We start from the raw sequence: 12,166 nt of genomic DNA on the forward strand, positions 1-12,166 counted from the left end.
CGGTACTGAACGCGCTGACTTGTCGACCTACCTTTACAAGCCATTCGCTCAGCTTACATTCAGTTTTTGTTTGTACCAGGTTTTACTGTCCTCGGTACTGACTTATGAGACCTTACGTAGGACCTCAAATCGGAGGGCGTTTTGCCAGAAAGGCACAATACTTCTTTAAACTCGATTCCTAATTGCGCCTAAGTTTTGGTTTTGGTAGTCAATCAGGATTCGAAGGTTGGCACTATGTAGTAGTAGTACTGTAATAGTGTATAGCTTTTCTTGCTTGTGAGAGCAACACACACGCGGGTTCGGGGTAACAAAACACATGTTAGCAAAACCAGATCAAGGGTTGCTTAGCCCCATTACCCGCAATAAAGCATGTTGTGGAGCTCCCTTCGGCTGCGGAGGTTCGTTTACGAAGTCGGTGGCTACGTCCCGTAACCCCGCATATAAGAACGTGCTTTAACCGCGAGTGCAATCAGTAGGTTCATCTGCGACGCCTCGAAAATCCCACGTGAGCTCGTGTGCACTGCGCGATTGTATGGCCCGTAGAAGAGAGAATCGAAAGCCGGACCGGCAGATCGCCGCTGCGGGATGCTGAGCGGACGAAGTCGCTCGTCGAAGTTGCGGTGGCCCCTTGGTCGCTGCGGTCTCTTGCAGCTACTGGATTGCTACCGTTGCCTCGGCATCTGAAAGCTCTGTTGACGGGTATTAATTACTTCCGTAAATTCGAAAGCTCGGAGCGGGGTGCTTTACACTGTACGACAGTGGCAAAGCCTTTCGTGAACGAAAAACAAAAGCTTTGTGCTGGTTTCGCTTGTACTTTATGAGCTGCCAGAAAAATTGTAGTAATCGTGAAAAAAATACTTGTACAAAAAGCATTGCCTAGCTGAGCCGAGCGCCGCCGAGCCGCGTGAGCTATGCAGCCGCCGCCATTTTGATTCCTCTTTTTTCGTGGCGGCATGAAGGTTTTACAACCGACGTCAGACCCGGGAAAACACACTGACCCGCTGTTGCCTCTATTCAGCACTAACTTTCTGTTGGAATTAAGAGCAACAGCTTTTACCAGCCCCTAGACCTAGCAACAGGCATTCCTACAAATAAAAGGTCGAGTTAGTGTTTGGGCAACAGATATTAATTAGCACCCCAACGAAGTCAACCAAAGGTGAATACAATTTTATTGCGAGTTTTTGAATGTCATACGGCTCCGTTGACACCTCTTCGCCCGCGAAATTAATCTCCCAGTAGCAGTTGTCGTCTCTAGTAAACCGAGGTCGCACCACCCCATCAAAGTTTCTAGTCGACGTGCCGCTATTGTCCTCGATCACTAGAGGTACAAGACATTCCAGTTCGTTGGAATCCTGGTTAAGCGGCCATTTTGGTCCTGCTGCCCCACCCTTGGTTGCTTGCAAGAGCGACCTGGGAGCCTCCATGCTAGGATCGACTTAACCTGAACCTCCACATTGAAGCCATCATGGATACTCATGTAGCTGGAATATGAGCGCACAGACAAATAGATCGCCTTACAGTCGCATCGATACTCCTTTCTGATACGCAGTATCAAAAATATTGTTGTCACACGAAAAGTTAGTGCTACCAAGGCAAGGTTTGGCTAAAACCAAAACAGTGATAGAACTTACGTCAGGCTTCAGCAAATTTGGGGAATCCCAACTGTGCTTAAAATCGTGGCCCTCTTAAAGCTGAAACTATGGCTTGGAATACAGCATTTCCTAACCGCACGAGGAAAACCTGCACATGAGAAACTCACCATACACGCGTGAAACCCTGGCACACGCGGAAAACCTAGGTTCAAAAGTCACACGCGGAAAACAGCAATATCACACCCTTTAATACGTTTGAACGTTCGGGGGAAATCATTTGCATCTTCCACGACTTTGTCTAGCTGAGCACGAAAAAACTAAAAGGCAATTGAATTTGGTTAGCCGACATAGTTTACCGGTGAAACAGGCCTCTTGTCTTGCCCGGCTGTTAGGCAGATCGTATAGCCACGCTGCGTCGGTCGTTTGCAGTCGTCGCCCAAAGTCCAACACCTGTAGGCCACCGCGAAGTAGCCGGAACTCTCGTCCCTATTTATTAATGTCACTACAGCTTCGTTCGTCTCAGCTCAGCTCGTCCGTCTCGTTCGCCTTGTCCGTCTCGTTCGTCTCGCTCAGCTCGTTCAGTTTGTCGGCCGTGCCTCGGTCCGTCGGTGTCCGTCACTAACCTCACCCACACGCGCGCGTTCCGGACTGTTGGGTGGCGCCGACCCCGTAGCCGTCGCCAGCCTCACCCGCACCCGTGCTCTGGTCTGTTGATCAGCGGCGGCACGAAGCCGTCCCTCGACACCTCGCACTCGCTGCTCGTCTGCTCGTCCGCAACCAACAGGGGAGAAACCTCCTGTGGCCCGCTTCGTCACTTGTCCTGACCTGCGCCCTTGGCCGCAAATTCTGTTCTGACTGCTCGCTGTTCTGCACTCTGTCGCTCTCTCACTTCTTCAATGTTGACTCGACACTGCTGTCACTCAACTCCACACTATTTGGCCCGATTTCCAACTCGCCGCTTTTTCCATACTGAGGCCAAGTCAAAGTCACCGATTTTGATTGGTCCAAATTTACGCCAACGAATCCCGATCTCGGACCTCTCCTGGGCCCTTCCTTCTCCGCTTGCACGCCACGTGCTGTATGGGGTCAACCCCACTCACGTGCCAGGCACAGCTGCCTGCTGGGAGTTCACTCGCACCACTACACTGTTACACGCCTTCATCCACCCCAGAGTCTTCCACGACTCTGCCGGCCTGGAACAACGCGTCGTATTCTCGGACTGATATCCATCGACTTCGGTCGCCAGCCTGTTTGCGCCGTTGCTGTTCGCACGGGGCGTAATTCGTATTCAAGGATGTAGTGGCCGGCTCTGTTCCGTCGTCGTCGCCTCCGTAGTTCCACCAGGAGCTCGTGCGATCCCCACCGCACCGTCCGACTCGCCACTGGTCGTCCACGTCGTTTCTTGCTGCTTGCTGCAACCGCTGTCTGGACAGGAGCTGTCGCTGCTGGAGCGGTTGTCACTGGTGCCGTGGCATCCGTCCGCTGTCCGACCGCATCTTCATGATCCAGCTGTGCCTCGATATCCGCCGGAATTCTTTGTAGTGACGCCACCGGTTGGTGATACGTCACCAAGAACGACACGTGGGCAATGCGCCTCTCCGGCTCGCTTGTCACGTCCGCGCGCTCGACCAAGAAGTTATCGTAGCCCACTGGCTCAACCACTCGCATCGGACCCAACGAATGATGTACAAATTTAGACGCCTTAGGCCCACGCGGAGGCTTAAACATCCAAACACGGTCTCCGGTACTGATCGTTCGCATGTTCCGCACTTTCCGGTTGTAGTATTTGGCCTGCCGCTCTTGTTCGCGCGTCCTCGCCATCTCTGCACACCGCCTGCTGCTTTCCATCACCGCTAGCAACTGCCGGTGGTATGTCGTCATCTCACCTGCCTCGCTTACGCTTGTACTTCTCAACAACCCGTTAGGACTTCGCAACCTTCTGCCCATCATGAGCTCGTTCGGGGACAACCTGACCGTCGAGTGCTGCCCTGAATTATCTGCATAGACCGCAAAGTCCACCCATACATCCCAGTCTCGCTGCGCTTCTTCATTCATGTAGGTAGCAACGCAATCCTTCCATGTCCTATGGAACCGCTCGACTAATCCGATCATCTGGGGTCTGTACGGCACTGGGTTGATTTGCTGCGCCTGGAGCAGGATGGCCAGTTCCTCGATCACCTTGCCCGTCAACTCAGGGGCGCCATCCGTCAACAACTCGCGAAAAGGTCCGAACTTGAGCACCACATGCTTCATCAAAAACTCGGCCACGTTCTCGGACGTGTGCTGCTTCACCGTCACCGCAACCGCTTAACGTGTAACGTACTCGAGTGCCGCAATAACGTAGCGCTGTCCGCCGTCGCTCATCGGCAAAGGCCCTGCTACATCCAATGCCCACCGGTCGCCGACGTCTCCGCCCTTAATGCTTCGAAGCGGAGGTACGATCTCACGTGGCCTTGCTTTCCGACTTCCACATTCCTGGCAACCGCGTACCCATTGCTTCACTTCCTGTAGTAGTCCTGGCCACCAATACACTTGCGCGATCCGTGCGTGGGTATGGGGAGCTCTCAAGTGTCCCGCCCACACGGAGTCATGACTCTCCTTGAAGTCAATAGGCCACAGCTCTGGCGGCAGCACCACACGCCGTCCGTTCGCGGTGTTGACCAGCACCAAGCCGTGCCGTGTCTAGATCGTCATCCCTTTGTGCTTGCCGGCGCTCACCAGCCGCTGTATTAACCGACGCTTCTTTTGCGCTGCCGCAATGTCTTCGTCCGCCAGCTGGAGCGTCTGCACGCCCACGCGCTCAACCGTGTTCCCATTTGCTGGTGTCGTCTGCATCCCGTTATCACGTTTCGTCACCGCCGACTCATTCATTACACCGTCGCCGCCGCGTATGGGCCCTTAGCGCGGTCCTTCGTCACCTGGTGTCCTCCGTCGCACCGCTGTATCCATCCGTCGCCGTTCACCTCATCGTCCTTCATCGCTGTCTCTCGTCTTCGTCACCTGCAGCTTCGGGTCGGCCGTCTCCGCCGCGCCGCTCGTCTCCATACCCGCCATGAACTGCACTTCACGCGATTCCGCCGGTGTCCTCTTCAGTGCCTCTCGTCTCGTCATGGGTGTCTCCCCGGTTCTCATTGCTGTCACCGTCGTCGGTTTCGTCGGCTTGCGCTTCGCGCTCGAGCTGGCAACTGCACGCTCGCGCTGTTTCGTAATTATCCCAGCTGGCCGTGCTTCTTGTTTTGCTGCGTCGCCGTCCAGCTGGCCGTTGCTCTCATCGCCACCGACCACGTCGCTAGCCCACGTCACTCGCTTCCGCCGTAATTCTTCACCACCATTGGTCGCCTTCTGCTGCTGGGTGTTGTCGTCGTGCTCGGCCACCACGGCATCTGCTTCGTGCCGCCCGTCATCATCTCCGCTCTCACGTAGTTGTCCCTCACTGCCTACCGCAGCAGCCACTCGCTGTTTAGCTTTCCGCCACCGGCCAATAGCCGCTAGCACCGTTGCAGTCACTGGTGCTCGTGACAAGGCGTCCGCGACCACGTTCGTCGTTCCCGGTCGGTACTGCACTTCGAAGTCAAACTCCTGCAGCGATAGCGCCCACCGGTGTAGCTTCCCCGTTAGATTTGGACTCGTCATGAGCCATTTCAGCGCTGAATGGTCCGTAATGATAGTAAAGCGGCGACCGTACAAATATGGCCGGAATAATTTGATCGACCAGACCACCGCGAGACATTCCAGCTCGGTGATCCCGTAGTTTGCCTCCGTCACGCTGTTTACCTTGCTCGCGCACGCCACTGGTTGCCATCCGTCTCCACGATCTTGCATGAGGCATGCGCCGAGCCCCACTTTGCTTGCGTCAGTTACCAACCGAAAGGGTATAGAGAAATCAGGGTAGATCAAGAGAGGTCGACTGGTCAAAACCTCCTTCACCTGCCCGAACACCGTCTGCTGCGCACTCGTCCACTCCCATTCCACTCCCTTCCGTAACAGTTTGGTCATGGGCGCCATGATGCGGCCTCGCCGTCCTTCTTACGCACCAACACGACCGGAAAACCCCACGCTCCGTCGCCTTCCTCGATCACACCGGCTGCCAGCATCTTTTTCACATTAGACTCAATAACCGAGTCCTCTGTTTGTGCCTGCCGTCGCCTCTTCAACATGATGGGTGTAGCGTCGCCCGTATCGATGTGGTGTTCTGTGCTGAGCACTGTAGCAGGTGGACAATCGCCTGTGTCTGCCGTCAGCTGCCGATACACACGCAACAGCCGCACGATCATCGCTCTGCTCTCGTCGTCCTCGGTGCCGATGTGTACGTCCTGCTCATTTTTCAGCGGCCCGTCGCTACCGCCCAATTCATTCAACCACTCATTGATCCGTTCACGCCGCAGCTCGCCATTCATTTGCAATACAGAGAGTAGCGGCACTAAGAAAGGGTCAACAGCTTATAATTCCGACAACACTTAAATATTGAATTATACAGGGCCTCGATTTAGGTACTGAGTTTGTCAAAGTGGTGTGGCATACACACAGCAGTAGAAGTTCCCGCGCATTTTTCAAAATCCAAGGACGGAGCAGAGTGACTCCGTGCAGACGAAGTGGCCAGCCACTGCGTGGCATCATCGGCCGTTGCGCTCCAGCGCCCCAGAGCTCCCGTCACACCTACTTTCTCGTCCCCATTGCCCCGCAAACTGCCGCTAAGGAAGATCATGAGCGCCTGCAGGTTGATGCCGGGGTGTTGTCCAATGCACATGTTGGGTTTGCACAAGCTCAGCGAAATGAAACACACCGCCGAGACGTAGCTACAGTAATGTGCGGTGGCCATGGACATGCAGGGCGTTGTGGTGAGTCGCAGCCAGTTCATTTGAAGGTCATGCGCCTCAGGATGACGAGTACGACGACGATGCCAGTGCCTGTAGCGTCGAAGTCCATCGTCGATCGGGCCATACCTAATGTGTTTCATTTATTTCGTTAAGTCAATACGTTTAAAGCTCCGTAAGATTTGATTTGACTTGATTATTGTATATAACTTCAGTACTTTAATCGTTGAACCCTTTCTTATTGCCGCTACTCTCTGTAGCTCTACGCTACTGTCGAGCGGTATCCACTACCCGAGCTCTTGCCTCGCACACAATCGCATTGGTCCATGCTTCGCATTTACCCCCGGTACTATCGCCTTGCCGTTCTGGACCTTCGTTACGGTCACCGCCAGCATCACCGCGCCGGTGTACTTCGTAGGCAGGAAGACGCCCACTTCTCCATCATTTGCCCCTACCGACACCTCGACTGGTGTCACTGCGCTCGCGCCAATCTCTGTCCGTCGCACCATTCGTACAGCGGCTACACGTGCTCCGTTAGCGTCACACCTTGTTCTGAACGGGATGAACACTGCTCGTTCCGCCGTAGTGTAGCGAATTTCATTCCTGTCGAAGTCCATGGTCGCTCCATGTCCACACATAAAGTCGACACCAAGTAGAAACAAGTCCGTACACCCAGACACAATACATGCCTCAACGCGAATGATCTCACCAAAGACACTGCGCATGTGGAACTCCCACACACCCATTACGTTCAACAAGAAGCCACCAATGCCCTCTACGTAGTCGAGAGGGGCTGCTCTCTCGACTCTGTCACCGTACTGCATCCACTCGGTGCCAGCCACCGTATACCTCGCTCCACTGTCGAGCTTTACGTGTCTCCTCGCGCCCGACACTTCCATGATCGCAGTGGGGAGCCCGTCGTCCGCACCGATGTACTCTACGGTCTCACCTCGAACTGTCCTCTGCTCGACTTCCTCGCCGCGGTGCTGTACAAGGCTGACTCGTGCCGGCTTCCCTTGCTGCCGCACTCGTCCCTCGGCTTCGTCGCGCGCGCGTCGCAGTTTACGCTCTTCGAACTCCTTCACAGCTTCGTTGGCCACTCGCTGCCGCTCCGCCAGTCGCTCATCGCTGCCTTCTCGCGCTCCACGCTCCGTTTTCGAGCGAGTAGTATTTTGACGCGTTATCGTTTTGCGCGCTTACGGGCCTTGCGTCGCGCAACGCGTGCCCGATCGACTTCATCGCCGTCATTGGCGTCTTCGCCCGACTCACTACTCGATGCGTTCGTCTCATCGCAGTCCTTGGTCGCGCTCGATTCGCTCACCATGGACTCGTTCGTAGACTCGTCATCTACAAGCCTCTCCGTAGGCCCGGACACAGTCGTGCTCGTTGCCACCAAGCGCGTCTTAGCCATCCTTGCTGCTGACCGTATCGGCCGATGCCGCAGTGTGCTTCTCCGTCGGGAAGTCATCCTTCATTACCGTCTCGTCCGACCCCGCCGTGTCAGCTGTCATCGTCATCATCTCATTCGTCTCGTTCATCTGCGCCGTCGCGCCCTCATTCGTCATCACGCACATGTCCGTCATCACCGACATGCTCGTTTTCGCACTCGTCTTCAGCACCGCCGCCTTCGCCTCCAGAGGCACCGACTGCCGCTCGCAAGGACTGCTCGATCTCGTTGTGTCCTCGCTCGCCGCACTCGTCTGTGCGCCTCCTCCAGCACAGACCGGGTCCACGCCTTCTCCAGACAGCCGCTCGCCGTCGACGTTTCGTGCCGTCTCATTCTCGTCGCGTTGTTCGGACCGGTGGTCAGCACGCACGTATCGCGCGGCTGCCATCGCCGGATCCACGGTGGCTACTTAGATAGCCGCTCGCCCCCCGTCCTTCGCCTCTGCATCGTTCCTCATCATCTTCACGACCGAAGTCATGCCACCGTTGCACTGGTGCGTCCCGTCCGTCACCGTGTGCACAGGGGCACGTCTCGTCCTCGTCGTGCACTCAACGTTTTCATTCATCGCATTGGAGTTGGCCACGCGCGCCGCCTCCCTGTTCCGTTCATCGTCTCGTTCGTTCGTCATCCGCACAGTCCTTGCCTGCACGGCCGTCCTCATTCTCGTTGTGTTGGCCGCTTTAGCAGCCTTCACTGGTTTCCGTTCATCATCATCATCCGTCATCAGCTCCTCCAGCCGGGGAATTCCTCCTCGTTTCGGACGCCATACCCCCTCAATCGCGCCCGCTACTCGTTTTCCGCTGCCGTTCGTGGTTTTTGACCACGCAGCTCCAGATAAGCATCGTTGCGTGCTTTCGCATCAGCATCCATACACGTGTGGAGTAGTGCCCTCGCAGAAATCTCGCGAATGCGATCTCGCACCAATTGTAATTGCTGTTTTTTATTTGATAGTTTAACAAACAAACTCGGCGCGTCTGGATAGCAGTCGCGTTGAGCAAATTATTCCCGGTTGTTGGAGTAGCGTATCTTCGAAATACAGGCCCAAGTCTTCGCAGGCTTCGGAGTTGGGGGGTTCTTGTGTTGACGCTTGTTCCTTGTCGTAGGGCGTCGAGCCTTGGGCGTGCGGCGTTATCGGGCCGGCGTTTCCTCGGCGTTCCCGTCGGGCGTGCGGCGTTATCAGGCCGGCGTTTCCTGGGGCTTGTGTGGCGTTATCGAGCCTACACGGGGGGTCTTGTGCACGGCGGTTATCAGGCCGGTGCGGTCCTTCGCCTAGGCAGCGCGTTATCGGGCGCCCACCTAAACGGTATACGTTTAACGTGCCTTTGTTCCAGCACGGGTCTGTGGGGGGTGAGCACCCGAACCAGCAAACGACGGGGGGCCGCGATATCGAGGCGGCTCTACTTGCCGGCGTTTGGTGGTTCCCCTGGAACCTCGGAGAAGACGGGAGGTCTTTGTGGTTCAGAGAAATTTCGGGACTGAGTCCTTACCCTATCCTATGTCCTTGCTACTGGCTACTCTGTACTACTGCTTGCTAAGCCTACCGCTCTGGGCCTATCCCTACTTCTGTCGTGCTTGCACTGCCGTCCTTCAACCTGGTTTGCGTGGCGCAATCAAGATCTTACCTCGGCGCGTTTTGGTCGGCGGGGGTTAGGGTCGGCGCGTTTTGCAGAACCGGGTGCGCTGGTCGACCCGTCGGATGATTACGCGTCGCACTGGATTCTGGCACCGTGTCTCACGGCCCATCACCCACGCCGACTTTCCCGTCGAGCTTGGCCCTGCGTCGCGCCCATCAATCCGCGTCGCGTTCCATCAGCCGCGTCGAAGTCCATCACTCGCGTCCCGGCGCCTTCTTCCTCCGGCGCCCGGCGCGCCCACTTCTTCCGCGGGGTACTACACCACATTCGTCCCGCTGCCACGCACGCGCACTCCCCAGGTGGGTGTGTCGTCGCAGAACCTGCCCCGCGCCTTCGCTTCGTCTCGACACCATCGCGTTTTCTGCCCTCGCAGTCCGCTTCGCGGTACTTCAAGCTTCATGGCTCGCCGCCACGACGTCGACGTCAACGACATCGACCTGGAGGAAGAAGAGCTTGACACCGACGACCTAGAGGCCGCTGGCTGCGCGGTTTGTGCCCTCGGCGCGCATCGTCCTCGCCTCCCCTTCGCGCCCCAAGTCCAGCTTCCGGCATCAGGCGCCCCCGTCCACTCGGTGACTGCTCTTGTCGCCGACGCGCACACTCTCCAGCGCGAGAACCAGGAGCTGCGCGCCCAGTACGAACTCGTCTCAGCGCACAATGCGGGCTTGGCTACTCACGCGTCCGGGCTGCATGACCGCAAACTCGCGATCTTGCATCGTGCTCGCGAGGGTTATCGCGCAGGCATGATCCGGCTCGAGCAGGCGCTCCTCTCCCGGAAGCGCGGCGAGCGGGACTACGCCGTCCTGGAGGACCGAGTGGCCGACTTCCGTGCTCAGTACTGAGCGCGCCGACGCTGCCGAGGCTCTACTCCGCGCCGAGCGAGGCTCCTCGACAGAGCAATATCGTGATCTTCAAGCTCAGCTCCGGGCGGCACGAGACCAGGTCACTGACTTGACTGCCCAACTCGCGCGCGCTCCTGCTACGCCGCCTCCCTCCACCCTGTCGCTAGCGCGGCAGTTTGCTGCACAAGGCTAGCGCACCGAGCGTGACGACCTTCGCGTCGACCTCGCAGCCGCCCAAGCTGCCCTCGCTCCTGTCCAAGCGCGAGTGGCCGCCGCCGAAGCTGAACGAGATCACATGCGGCAGCTCGTGGCCACTGCCGAGCAGCAGCGCGACGCCGCTCTCGCCGAGCGTGACTGCGTGACCCGCGTTCTCATGGTCGTCGAGCAAGCGCGTGACGGGGCCCTCGACATGCGAGATCAAGTGCGTCGCGCCTCCACGACCCTGAGATGCGAGCGAGACGCTGCTGTCACCGAGAGGGACCGGGCACGTCAAGCCGTGGCCGCCCTTGAGCAGCGGCGAGACGCTGCCGTCGCCGAGAGAGATCAGGCTCGTCAGGCCTTGACCGCTCTGGAGCAGCAGCGCGCCCCTGTCGACGAAGAGCTCCGCGCGGCCCGTGCGTCGCTTTCTCAGAGCCGCATGGAGATCGAGGCGGCCCAGAACCTGAACGTCCCGCTGCAGGACGACCTTCGGCGCGTCAACGCGCTCTTAGTGGCCCACGCCGAGGAGCTCCGCCGCGGCGCGACGCGTATCCACGAGCTGGAGGAGTCAGTGGCTACTGCTACGACTCTCCGTGTGGCCGCCGAGTCCGAGATGGCGCGGGCACAAGCCGGCGAACTTTGCGCCACATCTCGCGCGGCGCAGTATCGAGCTGGGTGGCTGTCCATGCGGCGGTCGTCTCAGCAGCGTCGAGGAGCAGGCAGCGCCCAGACCCATCGTCTCAGCGCTCGCGTCGCCGAGCTGGAGGAGGAGCGCGACTTGGCCATCCGAGAGAGCGACGAACGCGCTGTGACTTGGTGTCGGATGCTTTGAGACGCGCGTCGGGGCCGAGAGCTGGCGCGGCGGGTGCGCGACGAGCTTGCTGATCGTCTCGCCGGCGTCGTAACGCGTGTAGGCGGGCAGATCGACACCGCTGACCTGGTCAGGCGACTCGAAGCTACTTTCACGGCGGAGATCGACTGTGCGATACCCCTCCCCCTGCTATTCCTACGTCAGCAGCAGTCCCTGTGCCATCCGTGGTTCCTGTTCCTGCTCCAACTGCGTCGAGCTCTGGTGCCCGGGCGGGCTCGTCGGCTTCGACGGCGGGCTCGACGACTGGCGCTTCCCCTCCAGCAGGTCCTTCGGGCTCCCGTCCTGTTCCGACTTCGTCCGCTGCCTCGTCCTCGTCGGGTTTTCGGCGACCTCGACACGGCGCGTCGAGTCGTTCGGGTTCTCAGTCACGCGCGTCTAGGCCGTCAGGAGTGGCGTCCGCTACGTCGTCTGGTTCTTCGCCCCTTCGACGTAGTCGACGGCTCTCTACCGTGGCCGACACTGCGGCCTCCGACAACGCCGCTGCGCAGGCCTCATTTGCAGCTACGCCCTCTGCGGCCGCTGCAGCTGCAGCGCGCGCACGAGAGGACGCGTCGCTCTTCGGCTCCGAGTCTTCGGACAGCGAGGACCAAGCGCGGCGAGCTCAGTCCAAGCGCCGCCAGCTGCATAGCCCCGGGTCTCGCTCACGGTCGCCGGCGCGTCCGCCTCCACGTTCGCAGTCACGTTCCCGGACACCCCCGCGCTCCCATTCTGCTTCGCGTTCCCGCTCGTCCTCTCGTTCGCGTTCGCACTCGCCTCCACGCTCGCCCT

At 58.3% G+C, this 12,166-nt stretch overlaps 2 protein-coding genes across 2 annotated transcripts; both read right to left on the minus strand.

The window, feature by feature from the left end:
• Positions 1-6,693: 6,693 nt before the first annotated feature.
• PHYSODRAFT_531703 (hypothetical protein) lies at positions 6,694-7,599 on the minus strand (the record flags this gene model as incomplete). Its single annotated transcript, XM_009539831.1, has 2 exons — positions 6,694-7,272; positions 7,363-7,599. Coding segments are annotated over 2 exons (816 nt in total), but the record flags the coding sequence as incomplete, so codon positions are not given.
• Positions 7,600-10,492: 2,893 nt separating this feature from the next.
• Positions 10,493-12,157, minus strand: PHYSODRAFT_341515 (hypothetical protein; the record flags this gene model as incomplete). The annotated part of the gene is made up of 5 exons (XM_009539832.1): positions 10,493-11,034; positions 11,113-11,483; positions 11,538-11,773; positions 11,847-11,960; positions 12,044-12,157. Coding segments are annotated over 5 exons (1,377 nt in total), but the record flags the coding sequence as incomplete, so codon positions are not given.
• Positions 12,158-12,166: the final 9 nt, after the last annotated feature.

Source organism: Phytophthora sojae (assembly GCF_000149755.1).
Source record: "Phytophthora sojae unplaced genomic scaffold PHYSOscaffold_14, whole genome shotgun sequence".
Classification (NCBI taxonomy): domain Eukaryota; phylum Oomycota; class Peronosporomycetes; order Peronosporales; family Peronosporaceae; genus Phytophthora; species Phytophthora sojae.